The sequence below is a fragment of the Hyperoodon ampullatus genome (assembly GCF_949752795.1).
Source record: "Hyperoodon ampullatus genome assembly, chromosome: 3".
Taxonomy (NCBI): domain Eukaryota; kingdom Metazoa; phylum Chordata; class Mammalia; order Artiodactyla; family Ziphiidae; genus Hyperoodon; species Hyperoodon ampullatus.
In genome coordinates, this window is record NC_136916.1 from 25,732,344 (window position 1) to 25,757,110 (window position 24,767).

At 53.9% G+C, this 24,767-nt stretch overlaps 1 protein-coding gene across 1 annotated transcript; it reads left to right on the top strand.

Annotated features, from left to right (window-relative positions):
* Positions 1-3,735: 3,735 nt before the first annotated feature.
* Positions 3,736-4,583, top strand: LOC307049797 (calmodulin-like; the record flags this gene model as incomplete). Its single annotated transcript, XM_079699405.1, is given in 2 exon segments — positions 3,736-3,793; positions 3,796-4,583. Coding segments are annotated over 2 exon segments (579 nt in total). The 3' UTR covers positions 4,317-4,583.
* Positions 4,584-24,767: the final 20,184 nt, after the last annotated feature.

A 24,767-nucleotide genomic window follows, 5' to 3' on the forward strand; every position in this document is an offset into this window, starting at 1 on the left:
AACAAGAAAAAAAGAGAGAATCACATAACAGCACACACCTGCCTTTTCTGATCCTGCTGTGCTGTGGAATCAAGCAGGAGAGTCAAGCCAGGATCTGGGGGAGGGCGTGGAGAGCAGGACAAGAACTCCTGCCAGAACAGAACAGAAGGATGTTAAAATTATAATAAAACGGAGGATCAAGGAAGGAGAAAAAGCTCCACTCTCTTTTCAAGATGCCAGAAAGTGGTCAGGCATGCTTTTAAAAAGTGAAGAAAGCTCTTAAAGGAGAGTTAAAGGCTAGAGATCGTCAAAAAACCTGCATTGTTTCCACCTGTTCAGCAAGCACAGCCATTACTAACATGGATGAAGAAATTGGAATAAAATTAGGGGAAAAACCTCAAGTTCAAAGAAATCTGCGTAGCCAGAGACGAGGGTCTCAAGATAGAGAGGAGGTCAAGCTAGAATCAGAGGGCAGCTTGTCACACAATGTTCCGGAAGATAGGAGAACAATGGTAGACTTAATGAATACTGACGGCTGCCCGTGATGCTGAAAGGATATTGCAAAATGATGGCATTCTCGGTAAAACTGTTTCCAAGGACTTCACAGAGATGTCCTGAGAACCGCCTGTGTACCAAATCCACTGACCCAGTTAGCTAATTTAAAATGTAAAACTGACTCAAATCAGGTAACCAGCATCAGCTGGGCTGTGCCGCCCAGCCAGGTACTTGGTGAGAAGCAGAGAGCGGGGGTTGAAACACATCGCCTTCAGGCTCATCTGTGGTCCTACCATCCATCCACAGCCCCCGCCCTTCTGCCAGAGCAAAGCCAGGTCCCTGAGCAGAGCTGTGCCTGTGCTTTGCCACAGTTCATGCAGTCAGGTGTTGATGGAGTGGTCGAGCCTGGCTGCCAGCTCTCACCAGGGCTCCAAGGGCTGCAGGGGCAGGGCCTGGCTGTCCTCAGCGGCTGGCTGGCGTGTGAAGGTCGGTTATCAGAAGCTGAGCTGTGCTGTGATGCGGGACAGAAAGGGTTGGGCTCTGCAGTCGGGCGAACCCAGATGCAAATTCCCGGCTCGTCCATGAACCTGTTTTGTGACTTGTCTGAGCCTCAGTTGCTTCATCTGGAACATAGGAATAAACAGTGAGGACAAGATGAGATCACCCTTTAGAGCCCTTTGCATGACACCTGGCACACAGGAGCTCAGGTGTGAATATAAATGTCATCCTCTCCCCCAGATAAATGGGGCAGAGGCATGGGCGTGGCTCTACCGGGTTAGGCAATGAGGTGTTGACAGGCGGGGATGGATGTCCAAGGAAAGGGTAAAGCTGGTGGCAACTGACATCACTGAACACAGATGCAAAAGGTCCTCATCAACCCATCACCGAGGGTGGCAGGAGTACCAGGGGCCGTGTTGTATCGTGCACAGGGCTCTTCCTCACTGTCGACCAATTAAAGCTGATACGAGGCTCCAGAGCAGGAAAGAGCAATTTCCCAAAAGAAAGAAACAGTATGAGAAACACATTGTTTCTAGGAAACTTGGTTGGCTGGACAGGATTGTGGGAGGGAGACCACAGCTATGGTGGCACAGAAAGGGCTCCTAGGGTCTTATGATGAGGGAGGACGGAAAGGAGACACACCAGCTGTGGAGCTAAGACAAAAGCCTCAGGGCCAGCGGAAGACAAGCACTTCTTAGAATGTAAAAGAGTTACGAGAGGAGGTGGGTGTAGGAGCGAATCCCATCAGAGAAAAAAGAAGGGTGAGATTCGAGTTAGGGGTGAGAGGTAAAGGGCGTCTGGATTGGTGAGACCGTGAACCACAGCGGTTGGGAAAATTGCAATGATGGATAATCATTGCAAATATGTAGATGGTTTTAATAATTAAACATCTGTCCAAGAAGAGACCTGGAAATGTATCTGTGGCTTATATACAGGCTTTGGAAGCAAGATGCTCAAGGGACCCAGGACGGTGGTGCTCAGACGCAGGATAACAATAAGGGCGGGTGAGCCTGGGAACCATGAGACGGCTGGTGGGAAACAGGACCCGACATCTACCACAGGGGAGGCGAAGTTACCTGCCCCAGGCTTGTGGGGAGCCAGCCCTGTACCCACAGCTTCCCAGGTCCAAAGCCCGTGATCAACCACCTGCTTTGTGGCCTCGGTGGGAGCACTGTGTTCAGGGTGTGGGCCCAGCAGGGCTCCTGGGAGGGCAGCCCGATCACCCGCCGTCTCTACTGCCCCTGAAGAAGGGCGCGGAGCCAGGGGTGGTCTTGCGGGATGACAGCGACTCCCACGCGGTGCCCTCTCTCGCTTCCCGGGGTGGATCTCCCTGGACAAGGGCAGGGCAGGGCCGTCCCCAGGGAAACTGGCACAGGGGGAGGGACAGGCAGGTCCCTGCAAGTCGGGGGAGGCAGAGGAGCCTCCAAGATCTGTCCTGCTGTTTCCTCGGTGTTTCACCCACAAAACCCAAACAGCAGTGGACGTGCTGGCGTGTGTTCCCGGGTCAGGGCCCTGGGAAGCTGAAGCCACCCGCCCTCGCGCTGGCTCTAGAGGCCTGCACACACTCATGCACACACGTGACTCTCACACAGACACACGGCTACTGCGCATGAAGTCTCTCCCGCCCCAAGGGCTCACCCAGCCGCCTTGGAGGGTGTCACCCGTCCTGTCACAGCTGCAGGGGACTCAACATCCTCCAGGAAGGGGATGCCCCTCCTCCTGCAGGGTCCCCACGACCCGAGCTCTTGATCTAAACTCTGCTATGCAGAGCAGTGGGAAGAGATGAAACAGGTAAGACCGTGGGTCCAAGGAGTTTCCTAAACAGGTTTCTGTGCTTAGGGCTGACTTAGTAAACCCACGAGCCAGGCCAAGTTCACAGCTTCAGCCACCCGATTCTACATCCTCCTACCCCCTGGCATCTTCAGGGGCTGCCTACTCCAGCCCAGTGCTTTCCAGGCTTCCCGCAGCTCCCAGGCAGGACCCCTCTGGGATTGTAAATGAAGGGTCCCCTCCTTCCTGGTGTCTCTGTAGAGAACCCTGGTCTTAATAGAACGGAATCAGAGAAACTGGGGAGCTAGAGGAGGAGTATTCTGCAGGGACACAAAGCCTTCCCCTCAGCTCTGAAATCACACTTTGAACATTCAGTTAATAAACAAGTCTCAGCACCACCTGTGCACCAGGCTCTGCATGCAACCGGCTCCCCGCTTTCCCGAAGCTAAAAGGCAGGCAGCCGCATCCCCGCCTAAGGATCTGCCAGCCACGCCGGGCTGGAGAGTGATGACGCCCGCAGTGCCATTCTGGGAGAATCCCACTCAATTCTACCACCATCTGCCCTCCACCAGCCCCGCCCCATGGGATGAGAGCTGGCCAGCAGCCCCGAGAGAGGACAGGAACGCTGGACACAGCCCTCCCACTCCTCCAGGGCCTGCCACGTCCACTGAGGGAGGCTCCTCTCCCCTTCCCACCCCTGTCTCTACAACTGGGGAAGCCCTCTTGAGCCCCCCTCCCCAGCTTGGCCAGGGTCCCTGTAAGAGTCACATGGGCAAAAACCTCTGGGGTGCCGTGGCTGGCCATCGGGAGTGGGTGAGGCCAGGGTGCCTGCCACCTCTCCTGGGAAGACCGGCCCCTCCAGTTCCTGCATTTCTCATCTGTGGCCGGCTGTCCCTCCCTAGGAGGAGGATTTCACCCCAGGACGTGGGGTGGGGAGGGAGTCTTCCTGTTCCCTTTGCTCGGATTTTCAGAAAAGGACGGGGTTCCCATCCCATGGCAAGGCTGCCGCTGGAGCTCTGTCCTCAGACCGACACAGCCTCAGTCCCGCCGCTTGTCCCAGCTCCGACGTGAGCCCCTTGGGCGGGTTGGCAGCAAGCTCAGAAGGAAGCTCCGTAGAAGGTGCGAGAGACATGGCTGAGCAGCTGTCTAAAGAGCAGGTGGCCGAGTGCATGGAGGCCTTCGACAGATTCGACAAGGACAAAGACGGTGCCATCGACACCCAGGAGCTGAGCGCCGTAACGCAGGAGCTGGGCCTGGACCCGTCGGAGGCCGCGCTGAAGGGCTTCATCGCCAGGGTGGATGCGGACGGGGATGGTGCCATGTGCCCCCAGGAATTCCTGGCAGTGATAGCCAAGGGGGTTCAGGCCCGGGCCAGAGCGGATGACCTGAGAACAGCCTTCCACGCCTTCGACCTGGATGGCGATGGCCACATCAGCATCGATGAGCTCAAGCAGGCCATGACCCGGCTGGAGGTGTCCCAGGAGGAGCTGGACGTCCTGATGCAAGTAGCTGACGTGGACCAGGACGGGCAGGTGAGCTACGAGGAGTTCGTGTGCGTCCTCAGCCCGAAGTGAGGCCTCCCGACCGCCGCCCCCTCTTGCCTGACGCCGTGCCTGCTGCAGGGTCCGGCCCAGCTTCCGAGGCGGGGACGCTGAGGGACAGTCTAGGTGGTGGGTGGGAGGGGCCTCCCGTGGGGACCCCTGGCTTCTCCTAGGCCTGGGGTCTGCTCTCTGCCCGGCGAGACCTCGTGCACTCGTGCAATGGGGGTGCTCCCTACCTCGCAGGGCTGTGGTGAGGACCCCAAAGGGATGTGGTGATTGGAATAAAAGGGATCTGAGCTCCGAGGTGGTGACGCTGCGCTTGAACGGAGGGGGGGGCGGTGTCCAAGGGCCCCAGACGGTGGGGTTCTGTTGAGCCTCTCCCTCTTTCACTTGGCCCTAGTGGGGGACACGGCCAGTAGACCTCCCTCTGATGCCCGTGGACGAGGAGGCTGGCGAGCGCCACGGGGTGGGAGGGGGACGGAGGGGGACGGAGGGGGACAGAGGGGACCCGAGGGTCTTCCTGAGCTTCTGGTCAGGACCTGAGGCCAGAGCCTGGACCAAGGGCTGGGACATACCTGCACCACAAACGAAGTTTATCATTCTTTGCATGTAGCCAACTATTCTTCAGGCTCGAGTTGAAAGAAAAAAGTGCGTGCGTGTGTTGTGTGTGAGCACGTGCACGCACACGTGTGCTCGTCCTGCCTTTGAGACATGGGATCTTCTACAGTAAAGGTGGCAGCCCCGGAGGACCGGCCCTGCCCCAGCTGAAGGAGGGCAGGACAGTCGGGAATGGGAAGGACAGAGGTGCTGTGATGGGTAAAGGGCAGGGGCTGCACTGGGGGGCGTTTCCCAGTCAGATCTGAGGAGGACCCGGCTCAGGGGAAGGGGCCCCCCAGACCCCTTGGCTGCAGCCTCTCAGGGCCTTTCTGTGGTGGGGGGCTCTGAAGTGGCTCCCAGGCTGGGGAGCGCCCATAGAGGAGCTGGGGGGAGTCCAGACATGGAGATGGGAGACGAGGGTCTGCCTGCAGCACCCACCCCCACACGTCAAGCTGAGGTGCCATTTGAACTTGGGTTTCTGTGCTGTTGCTGTGTGTTTTTTAAAAACTATCTTAGCCGGGGAATTCCCTGGCAGTCCAGTGGTTAGGACTCTGCGCTTTCATTGCCCAGGGTGTGGGTTTGATACCTGGTCGGGGAACTAAGATCCTTCAAGCCATGCAGCACGGCCAAAAGAAAAACAACAACAACAAAACACAACCCCCCAAAAAAACAGCAACAAAAACTATCCTAGCCAGAGCCAAGGCAAAGGTTCTCAGCGCAGGGTGGGGAGAGGCAGAACCCGCTTACCTGAGGAGTTATTGCAAAGTACCTGCCCGGCCCTGTACCGCCCGCCTCATTCCGGCACGTGGGCGGGTGAGTGACAGCACTGTCCCAGTGCAGTGGGAGCGGGATCAGGCCACCCAGGTGCAGCTATGGTATCGATGAAGTTGTTCCATTTGGGGACATTTTCAGTGGGTCACTCAGTCTCCCGTGACCACACAGAGGGCTGCTGTGTCCATCCTAGCCCTGACTCAGGGTCTGGCTGAAGTCGTTTCCTCAGGCCTGGGTTGGAGGGTGGGAAGACAGAGAAGAAAGGCAGGAGGCTCCTGTCCCTGAGGGTTCCGAGGTGGGGGAGGGACTGTAGCATCTGGAGGAGATAAGATGGGAGACAAGAAGTGGGGCACAGAGCGGGGGAGGACGGCAGCAGCAGGCACCCATCCTGGATGGGGGTGGTTCCCCCGGGTGGTTCCCCGCCCCCAAGAAAGTCCCCATCCTCTTAGGGACGCAGGTCATAGAAGTTAGTTTCTAAATGAGAGGTTCCTAAATGCCAGGCTGGTCCAAGAGGAAGTGTTCCAGGCTCTGTGTGGAAACGAGAAAAATAAAGACGTTTTGACGAACCTAATGTATTCAGTTTTTTAAATTCTGAGAATATGCTCTTTCTATAGTTTCTGTGTTAAATGTCCTTTCTTTCATGAAGCGACTATGATGGTAGGTGATAATTTTGTGAGTTTTCTTTTTTCTTTTATGTACTTCCTCTGCAGTGTGGGAAATTCCACAAGTGCCCAACATTGAATTTTGACATCTTACTGTCCCATGAGGCCCAAAGTTCTGAGGACAATGGCTCAAGTCTGTGGAGTATAAAACTGGTTTTCTTTCCTTAAAAACACTATTCAGTAAACTCCAAGTTTAGGACTAGTGCTTCCACTGAAGGAGGAGGAGGAGGAGGGATCCGGGAGGCTCTCGATCAATGCCTCAAGGTTTTGTTTCCTAGGCTGCCTGGTTCTAGGATGCTAATACAGGGATGCTATTTTATTCTCCATATTCTCGTGTGTGTAAAATATGTTCTACTGAGAACAATGCAACCAGTTCATGGACGGTTAGAACTTAAAGAGGGAAGGAGAGAGGTAAAGCCACCAGCAGCCCAGAGAAGTGGGGGTCAGGCTGGGGTGAGAGGCGGGACCCCTGAGGCTCATCCCTGCCGAGCTGTTGCTGAAAAGGGTTCAATGGGGCCACAAGGCAGGAAGAAAGCAGCAGAAATACCTCTTCATCTATTGCCTGGGGAACAGAACGGGAATCTGGGGGTCTGGGAGAGAAAGTGACTTAATTTCAGGCCTCGGATGAGAGAAGGACCTTGATGGACCGCAGGGCTCCACCTGCACAGCTGCTTTCCAGGGGGCGTCCCGGTGGGCCCACCCTTGGAGGGAGGAGCCCTGGGGAGGGGTCTGGTGGGGACCAGGGCTTCACCGTCTTCTTAAATCTGCCGGCCTGTGTTTTAGTGACTTTCTCTTTACACCTGACACTGCAGGGGACAGAAAAAGAGCTTCACATTGGCTCCAGGTGGCCTGGATGACCTTGGTGGTGGTGGTAGGGGGGTGCCAGGTTACCCAGCCTCTAGTCCTGAAGCTTCCCTGCCGAGAGGATAAGGAGAGCAAACTAGAAGCCTCCCAGGAGCCAGTGCGGCTCGAGGCCACATCAGGAAACCGGGGGCTCTGAAAGCCACCTCTCTGAAAATCCATTTGCTGAGACTAGTTCTGCAAATGGTCCGCTTGCTGGTATTTCCCAATTTCCCAAAAAATTATTTCTAAAGACACTTCATAGGATTACAGAGATTCACATTGGATAAGATGTTCTTAGCCTTTGCTGAATATTTCTCTGAAGTTTTGATTAGTTTGATATTTTAGTTTTTAGTTGGATTGTGGCTTGGAAATTGTTTGAGTTGCTGTCAGTTCACCTAAACATTGAACGATAACCTGACAGAGATGAACAGTCTTTTTTTTTTTTTTTTTTTTTTTTGGTTGGGGGGAGGATCTGATTTTGGGGAAGGGGAACCAATTCATTTCAAGATGGAATAGTTAAACCCTTGGAATCAGAGATGTGTGTAAGGATTATAGATGGGGTGGGTTTCTCTCCTCTAATAGATTTTCAACACAGACTGCTGCTTTGTCACTTCTTTCAATTCACAGATTTGTTAACTGGCTCCATCAAAGGGATATTTTTTGCATGGGTTTTAAGTATTTGGTAAATATACCAAAGTGCCTGGAATGTGAATCACACACAAAACTGACATTTGGCTGAGCAGAACTGAACTGATACATTTACGGGAACTGGTTGGGGTGAAACCACTTTGGTGAAAACAAAACTAATCTCAACTAAAGCAAAAATTCCTCCAAATCCTTCCAGGCATTAATTTTAATGAATTATGCTACCTCCGGTCAAAACAGATGTTTCAAATTCTATATACTAAATAATACATTTTCTTCACTGAATTGCCCCTGTATCTTCTAAATCTTAATTTATATCTATTCCTGACAGGCCTTCTGAGGCCCATATCAAATGCCTCCTCCTCCAGGAAGCCCTCCCGAACAGGACCTAGCATGTTGTGGATCCTTAACATATACCCTTGGAGTGAATGACTAAACATCTCCCTCATAGTATGAGTCTCTCAAGGTGCATCTCGTATTGTAATTCCTTGTGAACAAGGCCAAGTCTCCTTCCTCAGGACCCCACATAACACAGTAAAACTCATCAACATTTACCCTACATTGTAAACCCATTGAGCTCAGGGTGTGTGGGTTTCTGGATTGGGGTTGGTTTAGCACAAACCCTCCCACCATCTGCACTAGATGCCAGGAGACCTGGCGGGCTCCCTCCCACATGAGGCATGACCTCTGCAGGGAGGAGGTGGCTCCCGTGCTGCCGATGGGGTGAAAAGAAATCTCTACAACTTCACACTCGACGGGAAGATGTGTGACTGGAGAGAGAGGGCACCTTATGCCCCGGCTTCTAAGAACCATGAAGACAGTCTGCATAGGATCATAACATCCCAGCTGTTCTGTATTTGGGTTCTCCAGAGAAACAGAGCCACAGAACTGGTAGGGTCTGTAGAGACACAAGGAGATTTGTTATAGGAATCAGCTCATGCATTACGGAGGAGGCGGAGAAGCCCCAGGACCTGCCTGCTGTGGGTGGAGACCCAGGAGACCTGGGGACGTAGTTCAGTCCAAACCAAAGCCTGAACCTCGGGAGCTGACAGGGTAAATCCTGATCTTAGTCTGAAGGCTCAAACCAGACCCATGTCCGAGGGCAGGAGAAGGTGGATGTCTCAGCTCAAACCAGGGAGTGAACTTGCCCTTCCTCTCCCTTTTTGTTCTGTTTGGGACCCTCAGTGGATTGGATGATGCCTACCCACAATGGGGAGAGAAATCTGCTGAAGCCGGTCACATGCTCACGGCTGCTGGACACACCCTCACACACACACCCATTAACACTGTTTCCCCAGCTCTCTGGGCATCCTTTAGCCCAGCGAAGATGACACATTAAAGTCAACCATCACAAAGTTCTTTCCCTCTCGGTGTAGGAGGGAAATAGATTCCAGGGCAGGTAACTGGTAGGACAGACAACGATTTAGATGTCAGGCCACTTGTACCAGTTGATAAGATTTCAGATCAATGCTTCTCTCTTCACAGTACCCCAAACCCCCCCAAAAAAGTTTTAAGAGTATGTTCTCAATAGATACAGGCTATGCCCTAGATTCTCAGGAACAATCTAGATAAATTATCCAGCCCCATTTTCTGTGAACCTGTTCGGGTTCTCAGTTCCGGGGTCATGAATACGGCTGCCCTACCCCTCCCCTTCACCAGGACTCTGCTGGGTGGTCACGCTCCAGAGGGAGCAGACCACGCCTGGGAAACCAGGGCCTGCCTCCCCGCCCCCCTGCCCCGGCATTGCCCAGCACAGGTGACCTCACCTGCCCCTCCTGTGCTCTGCTCTGGCATTACCACAACCTGGGAAAGGGCCCGAGTGCCTCTGCAAGTTCTGTCTTGCTCACCTGACACTGTTTGCTATCTCGGGCGCTTGGGTCTCTTTCCCACTCAGATGACCCCGCCCTAGCGCGCCGGCACGGGCTTCCTGCGTCACCTCTGCCGTTCCAGCCGGAGCCTTCGCTATAAGCTGTGATTCTCGCTCCTGGTTGCCAACTAAAGCACTGGAGAGCTTTTGAGAAAGGCCACGTGTGGGCCTCCCCCTCCATGTTGCTCTCACCCTCTCCTTGGTCCAGGGGTCCCAGGCTAAGCCACCTGCTTCATGCTCCCAGGTGCTTGTGTGGCCAAGGTTGAGAAGCCAAGAAGAGCACGAAGCCCTTAACCTGCCCCGAAGCCATGGTTCTGCCCAGTGCCCCAGGCCTGAGCCTCCTCTGGCCCGCTGGGCAGCGGGCGCAGTGCTGGGGGGCAGAGCGGGGCGGCAAGCACAGGCTCTGCAGCCCACACTGGGAGGCTGCTGTCACCCAAATCCAGTTTGAGTCACTCTGGGAACAGACGGTGCTCTGCTGGGTGACCCATGTCCCCCCCACCTGCTCTGCCCCCCAAGAGCCAACATGGAGCCCCCGCCTTTCTGACCTTTGGCTCAGACGGAAGTCAGTTCTCGGGGAGGGGGTGCCAGTGCTCTCGAGGAGTCTGGTTTTCCTGCATCCAGACCCGTGGGGTCACGACAGCGTGGTGGTGATGGCGGTGACATTCACTCACTCACTCATTCCTTCCACGGTGTTTCCTTGAGCCCCATGCCTCCCCGTGGGCCTGTGAGGATGGGGGGAAGGTCACAGCAGGCTCAGGGGGAGATGGGAGCTGCCCGAGTGTGCAAACAGGAGCCGACACTCTCCCCGAGAGCCGGGCTCTTGCTGGAGCTCAGGGATTCCTCTGTCCTTGCATCTTCCCTTCCTTCCCTCTTTTCTTCCTTCACCGTTATTTCCTGACACAGTGTCAGGCGCTGGTGATGCAAGAAAGCCTCTACTTTGAAAACTCCCTGTATCGGGGACCAACGCGGGCACAGATGATCACTGTTGGGGAGGGGGTGCCCTCTGGAGAGCTGGTACCCCCTGGGATGGGGACTCATCCTGCCGGGGGCAGAGGCAGCTGGACATGACGTCTCAGCCGGGTCTCTCAGTGTCCAGGGCTTTGAAGACCACATGGGTAGTGGGCATTTCAGGCCTGGGGAGAGTTCGGGGTTCACTGGAGCCGGGGCTGCAGAGCCTCCCTTTTAGGCACCCTCTGGGCCCACCTTTGGGCTCGTGGTTCATCCTGCTCAGAAGCAGCCTCATACCTTTGGGGAGGGCACCAAACACCCGGACCCCGTGCTTGTCCAGAGAAGTGTGGGCTGCTTATACTGCTACATAATCCTCTCTCCTTGAAGCCACTGAAATTCTGGAATCTCTGTCTTTAAGGAGGAGCCTCCTTCCCAGGGCGATGACCTTGGGTGGCCCCGCACTGGCTGAGCTGCCCCTGGGCTGGCCCTGCTTCAGAGGCACCTGAAGTCTGGAGAGAGAAAGGAACCGGTGGGGCCTTTAGGAAGGGGGTGCGCAGGAGGGGGGCTCTGCTACCTTAGGGACTTTGCCTGAGCTGCTATCCTTGTCATTGGATCTCAGCCCAGAGCGCCTGCCTCACTATTGACGGTCGTGCTTCCACTCCAGGGAGCAGGCTCTGCTCTGGCCCTTGCTTGTCCCTCTGCACCCACCATTCCTCCCCCCTGCCCCGCCCCCACCAGGTGGAACATGAGCGTCAGGACCGCTGGACTCCATGTGTCCTGCTCACTGCTGTTATCCCAGCGGTGGGGCTGATTTCATAGGATGGATGAACAGCATGGACACGGCCATCACTTTCATTTCTGGGCGCCTCACTTCTCGGTGAAGGGTAGAGACGGACTGGAAACTGCCCAGAGAAGGGTGACCAGGAAGACACTGCAGGGGGGCGTTCAGCCCGGAGCAGGAAGACCCGAACAGCGGCTGCTGCACAGCTGAAGAGCCGCCCCTGGAAAGGGATTTGGACCTGCTCCAAGCGGCCCCAGGGCCGGCATGTGTGCTGGGGGCAGGGGGTGGGGGGGGCGGGGAGCCGGACGGCCGCTCTGCAGGACGACGCTCCCGGACCGCAGGGCCACCCGAGGGGTCTGGGGCTGCCTCGGGAGACGGGGGACAGAGGCGTTCCCAAAGATGCTCGGGAAACATTTGGGAAGGACCGTGGAGGAGTCTCATCCATCCCGCGGGTCCTGGGCTGGATGGACGTTGATGTTCCTCCCGTTTCTGAAGTTCAACGGTTCTGTAGTTTGGGAATCGTTTACGAAGATCCTTGTTTTACTGGAAATACTGAGTGTTACGGGCTGCATTTTGTGTCCCCCCCAGATTTATGTGTTGAACTCTAACGATGTGTGAATTTTTCTCTGGGAAACAGACCCTGGACAGAGTGGGGAAGGCCAGGGATGGAAGGGTTGCTGCTACAAGCCAGGTGTGCCAAGGATGCTAACAGCCACCAGCACCCCGAGAGGCGAGGAGGAGACTCTCCCCAGAGCCTCATGCCAGGGACCAGCCCCGCCTGCCCACAGGCACCTGGCCTCCAGATCTGTGAGTACAGAGCCACCAGGCTTGTGGTCACTCGTTCCAGCAGCCACAAGAGACAAGTATAAGTGGGTAAAAAGTGTCCAGCACTTGCTCACAAATGCAGGTCAAGGAAGGAGCTCCCAGGCTCTCCAGGGCATCGCCCAGCAGAGCCAGCGAGGTTCTCCTGATGCTCGGGGACGTCTGAGCAGCTCCGCCCATCCTTGATCACATCTGGAAAACAAATGATGCAGCAACTGTGGTTTGTTTGGTAAAAACACAGTTTGGGGAATAACAGGGGTCCAGGGTGAGAGAAAAGTTGGGAGGCGTCGGATGCGAGATTCTTGAAGACGCTCCACTGTGAGGCCACTGCAGTGGGGAGGACAGAGGCCTCCCAGGCTGTGGGGCAGCCACACGCCAGGCCCTGGAAATGAGAGCCAGGGGTTTGAGAAGGGCTGGGGGCTGGGGGCTGGGGGCGGGGGTGGTCTTCACCCACCCCCCCCCACACCCGAGGCCGAGCCCCATTTGCCCCGGGCAGAGGGTTTGGGTGGCAGGTGGTCTTTGACGCGAGGACCCAACCCTGTAACTGGGGCCCAGCTGTTCCCTGGGGCTATGCCCCAGGCAAGGATGGGGGTCACGGTCCCTGAGGGGAGAGAAGGCAAGACAGGGCGCCCCATCACCAGGAGAGGAGGCCCAAGGAAGTCTGTGGGCATGGCGGGGCGGGCTGGGGGCACCAGGGCAGAGACCGACCCAGGCTCTCCCCCTGCAGCTGCTCAGAACCCACGAGTGGCCTCGGGGTCCTGGAAGGAAAGGCAATACATTTGGTGAGGACTTACTCATGCCCACTGTGGGTAGGGGAGCGAAGCTGACCTTGTTAGATCTCTGGCAGAGCTTTGGCCCTGGTTTTCTCGTTTACAAAATGGAGGTAGCAACAGCTCTTCCTCTGCAGGTTTTATCAAGTGGTAGTTGGACTCCAAACCAGCTCGGATCTGGTAAAACATGGTGCAGAGACAACCGCATGGGGCCTCGGTGGTGTGTGTGTCCTGTCGCAGGCTCCCGGGTCCCTGCAAGTATATGCAGAGCCCGTGGGCTTCCGGGCCCGAGAAGATGGTCTGGTTTCACTCCGACAACTTGGGGTGGAGCCTGAACAGTCCTCGGGGCTCCACTTCCTCCTCTGGGTTTTCCATGAGGCAGAGGGGATTTCCTGGCAGGAACCACCGCGGTATCTGTCAGGGCCAGTGGGCAGAGATATTGGAAACACAGCCTGTTATCGCTCCCCAGACAATGCTGGTGTCTTGCTCCGTGGCTGGTACTAGCAAAAAAAGAAAAAAAACAAAAACACTTTTTTGGCATACGCAGTTTTAGACCAGAGGATTGTGTTTGCATGTGTTATGATTATTATTGGGGGGGGGGGGTGCGGAAGAGAGGGGAGAAAGAAACAGAAAAGTAACTGGTAGATTTTTTCTTTTAATTTTTTGGCCACGCTGTGTGGCACGTGGAATCTTAGTTCCCTGACCAGGGATCGAACCCTCACCCCCTGCAGTGGAAGCGTGGAGTCTTAACCACGGGACTACCAGGGAAGTCCTAAACTGGTAGATCTGAAAGGGAATCTGTTGTTGACCAAAGTTTGGGGCCTGATGGTACCTGAGATGATTTTAGGACTTAACCTGGCAAAGAGTAACAAAGAAGAGAGGTGACCTCCTTTTCAAGGCAAGAGTGTCTCGGGCAGGACTTACCGTGTTGCTTTCAGGATGCTGATTGTTATTGTTTCCTTCTGGTTATAGCGAGGGAAGCTGGTTTTCCACTTATAATCACCATCTTTTAAATACATTTACTAAATGCGGAATGCGTCGATTAAAGAATAATGGGTAGAGAATGGTTAAAAAAAAAAGCAGAATTGTGACTGTGGCTCTAAATCACTGGGCCTTGGAGACACGGATGTGCTCCAAACCTTCCATTATACTGAGGATGGGCTGAGGCCACGGAAGGGGTGGGCTTGAGCCGAGCCCCAAGAGGGAAAGATGGGTGGGGGGGATGGTGTGTGAGTGCCTTGGAGAATGAGAGAGACAGAGGATAAGTGACAATGAGGGATGCAGGAGAGAACTTCACCTGCATAGACTCTTCCAGGGGGAGCTGGGGGCAGGGCAGGCACAGGTGGAGGCAGAGGAGCCCTGGGCCTCGAGCTCCTGCAGGTGCAGCCAGCCTGCCTACCTTGGCTCTCCCTCTGGGGAGGGGGCACAGCACAGGCACCTCCTGACCCTTTCTCAAGACCAGAGGGAGCTCAGGACTCAAGCCAGGGGCCAAAATCTGGCTGCAGCCGCGAGGGGACCTTTCTAAAGATTCAGCTTTCAAAACTTCTGATTCATTTCCAAAGCTTTGCAAAAACTCCCCGAGGTCTCAGAACTTGTTTTTGCTCATCAAGAAGAGCACCAGGAACCACTTCCTACCTCGGTGACCTGTAGGTTTCCATCCAACTCAAAGGGAGGCGGAGAAGCAGGGGCTGGGAGGGGGATGGGCACTGTTTGGCCTGAAGTGAGGAGAAGAGAGAGAGGGCTTGTTCTTCAGGTCCAGGGGAGGCGGAGAACGAAGGGCCGGTTCAGTAACTCCAGGAGGGAGTTCGGAAGGCATCCAGAAAATGTTCTCAATACGAATGAATAGGTGACAGCCGGCAGGTCATCTGGTAAACCTGCCCAAGCTCTGAAGCCAGGGACTCAGCCAAGTCACTGCTGGAAGCTTCTAGTGTACACAGAAGTCTGGATGGAAGTGTAGTGTGGAGGTACAGAGAGAGAGAGAGCCTTCCTGAGACTGCCCTGCAGGCTCTCCTCTGCATCTCATTCTCCTGCTGGGCCTCCCAGCACGATGGTGACATGGCTGCAGAGCCTGGGAGACAGCCCTGCTTCAGAGGAAAGGGTCTCTCCAGAGACTGAAGAAAGGACATCTCCAGGGACTGGGTGGCGAGGGTCCTGCCCGGGCCTGGGGGTGGGTGGGAAGCTGTGTAGCTGAGTTTAAGGGGTCCCTTGGGGAACACCAGGTAGAACCTGGGGGAGATTGCAGACACCGCCCAGGCTGGATGTTGAGTTACCTCCGCAATGAGGTGCAAGAGCCACCAGAAGCGTGAAGGACAGGCTGTTGGGGGAGTGACTACCGTCCTGTCCAGTAGGCAGGGGCAGGGGAGGCGGTCAGCCTTGAAGCCAGTCCGTGGGAAGTGCAGCCCGGAGCAGCTCGGCTGGAGTCAGAGGAACGGGGTGCAGCTCTCAACCCCGCGGACAAGTCAGTCCTCCGCTGTAAAGTCAAGAGATTGAGTAAGACCGGGGCTTTCAAGGTCAGCTTGTTTGCCTTGTCCAGTGGGATGTAGGATTCAGGGACAGAGGGCAGCAGGCCTTAGACCACAGCTACGTCTGGTTGATGTTTACGACCTACTCCCCTGTTTGGGGCCCCGGGAGACGAGCCTTGGTTTCTCTTCCTGAGGTTTGCACTAACTTGCTCTCTCTGGTTTGGCCCTAAACCCCAGGGCCTATGAGCCCCCTCGGACTGGGCTGTCCCCAAATCTCCCCATGACAGCTCCAACCTACTATCAGGGTCTGTACTTACCTATCACTACGATAAGAAATTCCGTAAAAACTGTTACTAAACCAGGCTCAGTTTGCGTAGCAGCCAGACACCGAGGCACTGAGGTTTGCAGCCGAGAAAGGGCAGAGACAGCCAGGCGAGGAGACTGGAGAAAAAAAGCTCAAATGTACCTCCCTGAAGGCGAGGGCCTGGGGTATTTATGGGGTAAGGAAGCAGCGTGGTCTGAGGCATGGGGCGTGGTGGAAAGGTGATTGGAAATAAGAAAAAGGTGAGTTTCATTGTTGTTCTGAGCAGGTGGTTAGCTGCAGGCTTTTCCACGGGAGCTGGTTCAGAAGATGGAGGAGTTAGCAGTTCTGAAGGTGGTGTTTTAGGCTCCTGATGACAAAAGGTTACCAAGCAGATACTTGTGCATGCCCAGTCGGAGGGTCAGTGGTCCTAAGCAGCCTTAAGTGGCTGGGGCTTGAACTAGACACAGCTGACTCCAAGTTCCTGGAAAACAGCTCGGGCAAACATCTTATTGTTTGGGCTCCATGACATGTGGAGGATGTTCAAGTCTTTCATGGCAGCAATGAAAGTGAGCTTCATAGGTGAGGGCAGGTACAGGTGCAATGGACTTAACTGGCCGTCACCCTCGGCTTCAAAACCTTCATCAACACACACAATCTCACAATTTCTCCAGGAGCAAATTAAAGAGTGGTTCTGGCCCAGCATCTTTGATGACGTTGCAGTCAAGAAGCCAGCAGCTGAGGCTGCATCATCCAAAGGCTTGGCTTGGGGTGCGGGGTCTGCCCCCCACCCCGTGTCTCGCTCACGCGGTGGGCAAGCTGGTGTTGGCTGTGGGCACGAGGCATCAGTTCCTCCGCCCGCGGGCCTCTCCACAGGCCAGCGTGAGTGTCCTCACAGCATAGTGTCTGGCTTCCTCCAGGACCGAGTAAGGCAGAAGTGGCTTTAAAGTCACATGCTGTCATGTCCATCTTATTCTGTTGGTCATGCAGACCAGCTCAGATGCATTGTGGGAAGGGGCTGGAGAAGGTCTGAATTCCAGGATGGGGGCTCACTGAGGCCTGGCTGCCACAGGACCCTCGCAGGGCTGGAAGTCTTCAACCAGGTCGTTTCCTGTAACACTGACTCTTGCTGAGTCAGAGCTGAGATAATTTAGCCTTCCTGGTTCATTTAGCAAACACGTCTGAGCACTTTCTCTACGCAGGAGAACTGGTGGGTAGGACACAAAGACCAGTAATCTTACAGACGAGTAGAGAAGGTGGTGCTCACACTGGAAAGTGTTAAATGTCTCAGGGGCAGCCACAGACCCCCGTGCCCTGGGGACGCAGCGGGGGGATGGGTCTACAGGGGTGTCAGAGGCGGCTGCCTGCAACAGGGGAGGCCTAGCTGGGTCTGAAGGATCAAAACCGAGGGTGATCATTAACTAACTCCATCGCACCAGCCTTTAGTAATCAAGGTTGTTTTAATTGTTGCTACAAAAAACTTGCTTGTTCTCCAGGCCGCATGGAGCCTAAACAATAAGATGTTTGCTCCAGTTTTTTTCCAGAAAGTTGGAGTCAGCTGCGTCTAGTTCAGCTGAGCAAGAGTCAGCTGTGTCCAGTTCGAACTGAGCTGGTTAAGACTGGGTGGGCCCACTGACCCTTCAACTGGGCAGATGCACGTGTCCACGTGGTGGGTGACCTTTTGAACGTGCAGAGGCCTGAGCTTAGTTACCCCTGCGCAGAACGACTATCATCACACCTTTTCCCAATCAGCTCTCTCCGCGCTCCCCATGCCTCAGCCCACCCTGCTTCTTTAGTCCTCATCCCTTAAATGCCCTGGCCGCTTGCCTTTGGGGAGCCGGATTTGAGATTTGTTTTCCTATCTCCTCGCCTGGCTGCCTTGCGAAAAATCCCTCTCTTTGCTGTAAACCTTGGCGTCTCAGCATTTTGGGTTGCTGTACACGGGGCAAAACAAGCCTGATTCAGGATGAGTAGGAGGTCACTAGACAGAGGGAAGGAGAGAGATGGGGAGGGAGGGGGGAACAGCTTCCCAGGTTGGGGAGCCAGCCTGGCTGCTGCAGAGGAGGGAGGCTCAAGGTGCCGGCATTGCCGGGTTAGGGTGTCACTTTTCACTGCTCTGATTTCAGCACCTTATTTTGCATCCCTTGGACCCATGCTGTTCAGCAGGCATATGCCAACAGCTGCACTTGTTTGTTACTGCAACAAAGAAACTCACTGGGAAGTTATCAGAGATCCAGCCCCGGAGGACCTAGACTGTAAGTTAGAGCAGCAGAGAATGACTGCAGAAATAGTTTCCTCTTGTGGAAAAGATTGTTTCATGCCCCTGCTGTGCAGGCAAACATCATTTCATGTTGCAGGGACTCTGCCCAGTTGCTCTCAGATGGGAGGTGCGGGAATGTGTATTTACTTGCCTGTGTGTCATTTTCCTTTGTTTTGGGCAAGCGCGCTGCCCGCTGGGATCAGGCACGCATAGGTCTGAGGGAACACACCTCACTCAGGCCTGCCGGCCCCCGGACCGCGTGAAGGCTGGGCTGGGTTTCCAGCCACCTCTGCTGCCCTGTAAGAGGCATGTACCTTTGACGCTGCAGAAACATCACCTGCTGGCTATTCGTCTATCCCTGTGGTTTGTGACGTTTGTCCCGTGTGGGTTTCATTGCTGGCTGTCTTGGGCCACACGTTCCTTTGGGGCAGAGACTCTGTGTGAAGGTGCCCCCCGCCCCTGTCCCTTGCCTGGGGGGCACTGAGTACAGGCCCTGGAAACAGGAGAGGAGCAGGAAGAAAGTGGGGGCGAGGGCTCCACCCTACACCTCACTTGCCTGTATCTGCAGCGTCGACCTCGGGGAATCGGCTGCCCTTCCCCCCCCTCCCCATCATCACAGCTTCCACGTGTTTTCTCTGACAATTGGGTGAAAAGCCGAGGGCTGAGCATCACACCTGGAGATGGCCCGAGATGAGCATCCAGGTGGGCCCGCGGGGGTGCCTGGTAGGGAGAAGGCGGACCAGCTTGAACTCGATGCTCGACGGTTGGCGAAGGTGCGCGATGTCAGATAACAGCCTTTTTCCAGTCCTGGGGCAGTTTCTAGGAGCGGAGGGGGGCCTGGTGCCAGCCTCTCAAGTCACGTTCAACGGGCAGCTATAGCCCGAGCAGCTGGAGGGGAGAGAATTACTTCAACCAGAGGGCTACAGCCTGCTCCTTCCTCATCCCGTGCCCCAGCGCTGCCGGGGAGGGGGCGATTGGCAGCCCTGGGCCTCTGTCCACGGGGCACGGAGGAGAGGTCCCACTCGGGCTCCAGGCAGAGAGACAGAAGAGGCAAGGGCCTCTGCCCGGGGCTGGTCCACCCCTGCTCAGCTGGAACAGAGGCGGCTCCAGCCCAGACTCAACAGGGGTGGACAAAGGGCAGTTTGGAGCCCCTCCCACCCAGACTGTGGGTGCCCCGGGGAACATGCTTGCCTTCGATCCTGACCCTTCAGGAGCTGGAGGTGCGGCTGCCCTGGGTGGGCGCAGCCTGCGAGTAGAGCCTGAGACCTGGCCTCTGGGTGCACAATGTCCCCGAGCAGCCGTGGGCTGAGAGTAAGGGCTCCTGGCCCGGTCACCCAGGCAGACGGGCCTGAATCACTGTGCTAGGTGCTCGCCGGCAATGTGTGCAGAACGTGTGCTCTGTCACTCCATAGACAGTCCTTGAAGGATGTGTGCTCCTAGTGGCACATTGGGTCTGGGTAATTTTTTTCTTTCTCTTAAAAAAAAAAAAGACTATTTTCTTAGAGCAGCTTTAGGTTCACGGTCAAATGAGGTGGAAAGTGTAGAGTTCCTGCATCCCTCGCCCCTCCTACCCACGGCCTCCCCCACCATCACCATCCCCACCAGACGGCACATTTGTTATAACTGATGAACCTGCATGGACACGTCATCCTCACCCAGAGTCTATTGTTGACGTTAGGGTTCACTCTTGTGTTGTCTATTCTGTGGGTTTGGACAAATGTATAATGACAAATGGATACACATTTGTATAATGTACAAATGTGTATCCATCATTACAGTATCATTCAGAGTAGTTTCACTGCCCTAAAAACCCTCAGTGCCTCACCTATTTTTCCCTCCCTCTCCATTAACCCCTCAAAATCAATGATCTTTTTACTGTTTGCATAGTTTTGCCTTTTCCATAACATCAGTATAGTTGGAATCATACAGCATGTAGCCTTTAAGTTTCCTCCATGTCTTTTTCATGGCTTGACAGCTCATTTATTTTTAGCGTTGAATAATATTCCACTGTCTGGATGCACTGTAGTTTATTTATCCATTCATCTACTGCAGCACATCTTGGTTGTTTCCAAGTTTTGGCAATCACGAATAAAGATGCTGTAAAAGCATCCATGTGCAAGTTTTTGTGTAGACGTAAGTTTTCAACTTCTTTGGGTAAATGCCGAAAAGCATGATTGCTAGATCACGTGGCAGGTTTTGTAGTTTGGTTAGACTGCCAAAACTGTCTTCCAAAGTGGCTGCACAATTTTGCCTTCCTGCCAGCAATGAATGAAGGGTTCCTGTTGCTCCACAGCCTTGTCAGCATTTGGTGTCAGTGTTTTGAACTTGGGCCATTATGATGTTGAATATCTTTTCATATGGTTGCCACCCGTGTATCTTCTTTGGTGAGGTGTCTACTCAAGTCTTTTTAAACTGGTTTGTTCATTTTCTTATTGCTGAGTTTTAAGAGGTTCTTTTTAAGAGGTTTTTTTTTTTGTTGTTGTTGTTGTTTGTTTTTTTGGTATATTTTTGGGTAATAGTCCTTTATCAGATGTGTCTTTTACAAATACTTTCTTCCAGTCTGTGGAGCCTGTGGGGTCTGAGATGAGGGTCTTCTCATTCTCTAGAGGCAATTTCTTTTTTATACTTTCCTGAGTTATCAAAATTTTCCATGATGAAAATGTATGATTTTATTTATTTATTTAGTTTGGGCTGCGTTGGTTGTTCATTGCTGTGCTCGGGCTTTCTCTAGTTGCGGTGAGCGGGGGCTGCTCTTCGTTGCGGTGCACAGGCTTCTCATTGCGGTGGCTTCTCTTGTTGCAGAGCATGGGCTCTAGGCATGTGGGCTTCAGTAGTTGTGGCTCATGGGCTCCAGAGGGCAGGTTCAGTAGTTGTGGCGCATGGGCTTAGTTGCTCTGTGGCATGTGGGATCTTCCCGGACCAGGGCTCGAACCTGTGTCCCCTGCACTGGCAGGCGGATTCTTAACCACTGCACCACCAGGGAAGTCCGAAAATGTATGATTTTTAACAACAGAAAAAATTATTTTTAGAGCTCTAACATTTTGCTTTGAGATAAATATATATATTAAAAATATATATAAAATATATATATATAAATATATATTAAAAATATTAAAAAATATAAAAAAAATATATAATATATATATAAATATATAAAAAATATATATATTTTTTGAAGAGCAAATATCAATTCTCAGAGGAAATAGTTAAATCTTCTGGATTGAAATAAGGACTATGCCACTTGAAACTAAATGTGAAAACAAGAGCAAGGAGTTAAAAAAAAAGAGGATGTTTGTGCCTTACAAATAAAAACCACCCAGACAGGAACGAACAGGAGAGCAAATATAAGGACTAGGATATACAGCTGGCATAGACTATCACTGACCTACTTAAGGAAGACTATTATTGTTATCTAGGGTAGAAACATGACCTTTAAATTTATTATAAGACTTAGAAGAGAGCCTTATGTAGGAAATATACAGTTCAGCCCACCTCCAATTTTCCTTTCTTCAGGTACCATTCTAGCAAGTTGCCAAGATGTTTTGAAGGTGCGTTTTAAAGGTTTCCCTTAAAGACTTAGTGTTTAGGATAATGGCCTTGTTGTTTTCATGAAGTGGAGTACATAAAACCAAGAGATTTGATAACTTATCATGATCTGATTCTTTAGAAAGATCATTCTGGTTGCTGTATGGAAGGTGGATTGAGAGTGGCAAGGAGTGGAATGTAGGGACCAGAGCTTACTGCAGCTCACCCTGGGTGGGATTCTGAACGTGATGTGAAGTCAAGGTGACGCGGCTCAGAGAGTGAGTGGTCATGGCGTGAGTGAATTAGAGGAATCAAGGGTGGATGGACGGTGGTGTCATCTACTGAGATGGGGGAAGGTTCAGGGTGGCGGGGGAGATCAGGGGTGGACAAGCAGTGGTCCCCTTGGGTCACGTCAAATGTGAGATCTTAGATTTCCAGGTGGGCACATGGGAGAGGCTGCCATGCCAGGTGGTGAGTCTGGAGCTCACGGGAGGGGTGAGGGCTGGAGGTGTCCTTTGGGAATTGTCAGGCACTGGTGACAGTAAAGTCATGGGAATGGATCAGGTTTCCCAGGAGCATAGAAGAGGTCTGGGGACCGAGCCCTGTGGCTCTCTGCCATTTCAGGTCTGGAAGAGAAGGGCCCAGAGGAGAGAAGATGTGAGGGAGGAGGACTAGGGGAATGTGCTGGCACGGCGGCTGGAGGATGAGGGCCTTCAGGAAGGAAGGTGGCGCCTGCTCCCAGGGACCGAATCTGGAGAATTAACCCAGAGGGCGAGGCCTACCGGGGATGGGAGGGATGGTGGGTTTAAGTCGGCTCTTCTTAGAGGAAGCTGCGGGGTAAGGTACATGCTGCTCAGGGCCACGTGGGCCGCAGTGCGAGCTCCAGGTGCTCAGGGCCAGCGTGAGGGGCAGACGAGGCCTCCCGGAGGGGACCCCGGACAGTGGGAGCTGTGGGGACAGACGCATATGGTCCTCGAGCTGTTCCCGCTGGTCTGCCGGGGGCGTGGGGCTGATTTTGCAGAGTGCTCGGAGCACAGCAAGAACGAAGACTCTCAGGTCCCGTGTTTGGGATTTGGCAGAGTGTGCGGGGGGAGGCACTGGAGACACCCTCCACCAGGAGCGGCTTGTGTCCTGGAGGGAGCGGGCTGGGGGGAAGGCAGGCTGGGCAGGGGTGGGCGGGCACCAGGCAGCAAGTTGGGCCTGTATTCAGAGGGATGAGGGAGCCACCTGATCACATAGGTTGTGGGTAACACAGCGTATGACACCAGGCGCTGGTCAAACCTGAGGGTGCAGGTCTCTAAACGCGCAGAGAAGCCAGTGTTTGAGGGGAAAGAAAGGGAGACGCAATGTCCAGTTAAGCCTCTGCTTCCTAGTTTAGGGGGGGCAGCACCCTGGTTGGAGGGCTGGGACCAACAGGCCTTGAGGCCTCGGCACAAGCAGAGAGCTCAGAGGCCAGGGCCGTGGAGCCCAGGTCAACCCACCCCCCATTTTCTAAACCAGAGAAACGGGGTCACATCTTTTCTTCCCCTTCACTCCCAACACTTCTGCCAGCCCTGCGCCACCCTCTTCCCTTTCAAGCTGAAAGAGCACCTGCGGCCACCTGGGTGGGGGGACACCGACAGGCCACCCTCTGCCACCCCTTCTCCACACCCCAGCTTTAACATCCCCCCACCCCCAGACCTCCTGGGACGGGAAGTTGTGAACACAGTGAGTGGAGTAAACAGCACCAGCAGTCCGAGCCCAGTTTCCAGCTCCATCTTTGTCACCTGCCAGCTATGAGGCCCTGGGTGATGCTTTGACTCTGAGCCTGCACCTGCATAACAAGGAAGGTGGCACTCAGTCTGAGAAGTATAAGGCATCAAGGCTGGAGAGAGCTCTGGTTTTTGGTTTCTGATTTGAGAACAGTGTCAGCTCCTGGGAATAGAATGAAACCAGTTTCTGCAGAGCTGTGTGAAGAGGTGAACTGACCAGGGTCGTACCTGCTGCCTATTCGAACCAGACACGAACCTCTGCTGTGGTCACTACTCATGACACACTCGTTTCCAAGGTCTGCAGAAGTCCTCCAAGGCGGGTCCTCTGAGCCTCCGTGGGCTGGCAGCAGAGGCGGCATCTTCAGGGAACACACACAGGCTGGCACAGGCCTTTAACCTCAGCTCTGCCACACACCCGCCGGGTGATCCTGGGAGAGTCATGTGATGTTTCCAGATCTCAGATGCCTCAGCCGGTGAAGAGGGGATCAGACTAAACTCTGTGAGGTTCCAGGCCTAACTTTATTGATTTGTCTCTCCTGGCCCTGCCCAGAGAAGGAGGGAAGCAAGACCCCCACCCCTGCCCCCAGCAGCAGCTACAGAGAAATCTGAATTCCGTGGAAGGTTAGCTGAATTCTTCAAAGGTAGCGGATTTTGTCTCACCTTCTGGGCTACTCAGCAGCACAAACATTACCAGAGACTGTAATGCTGTCTCCTCTCTTAAGGGTCAGGGATGTAGTTAACCAGCTGGCCCTTGCTGGAAATTCTCAGGGTCAGGCCGCATGGAGTGGCTTCACTGGGGACCTGGGAACATCTTTCTCACTGCCTCAGCTCAGGGTGGAAAACACGTTCGTGTGCCTGGGAAAGAGGGCAGGTGAAGGAAGCAGATGATGGTAGAGGGAGGAAAAGGCTGTGTGGATTAAACCAGAATCCAGATTAGTCCGATCCTGTTGCCAAACTGTAACAGAGGACACATATGTTGAATTTAGGCAAAAGGTTTGTGTATCTGTGAGAGGGTAGAGAGCAAATCATCTACATTTGATAAACATTCTGCCTTTATTTTGAAAAGTGAAGACTGGGGGTTCAGAGTGGGTTAAGAGATTGAGAAGTTGGAAACATTAGGATCCTGGAATTTCATTAAGTTGTTTTTCTTTTTAACTTATGCTTTTTTAGTGAAAAATTTCACTTATCTTCAAAAAGATACGCAAAGAATATAATGAATTCTCATGATCTCTCATCCTGTTTAAGCAATTCTCAACTGCTGGCCAATCTGGTTTCATTTTTATCCCTAACCATGCTCCTGCCCTGTAATTTTGAAGGAAATCTCAGACCTCATACAATTTTATCGGCGCAGTGCCCACGCAGGAGACATGGGTTCGAGCCCTCGTCCGGGAAGATCCCACGTGCCGCGGAGCAACTAAGGCTGTGTGCCACAACTACTGAGCCTGCGTTCTAGAGCCCACGAGCCACAACTACTGAGCC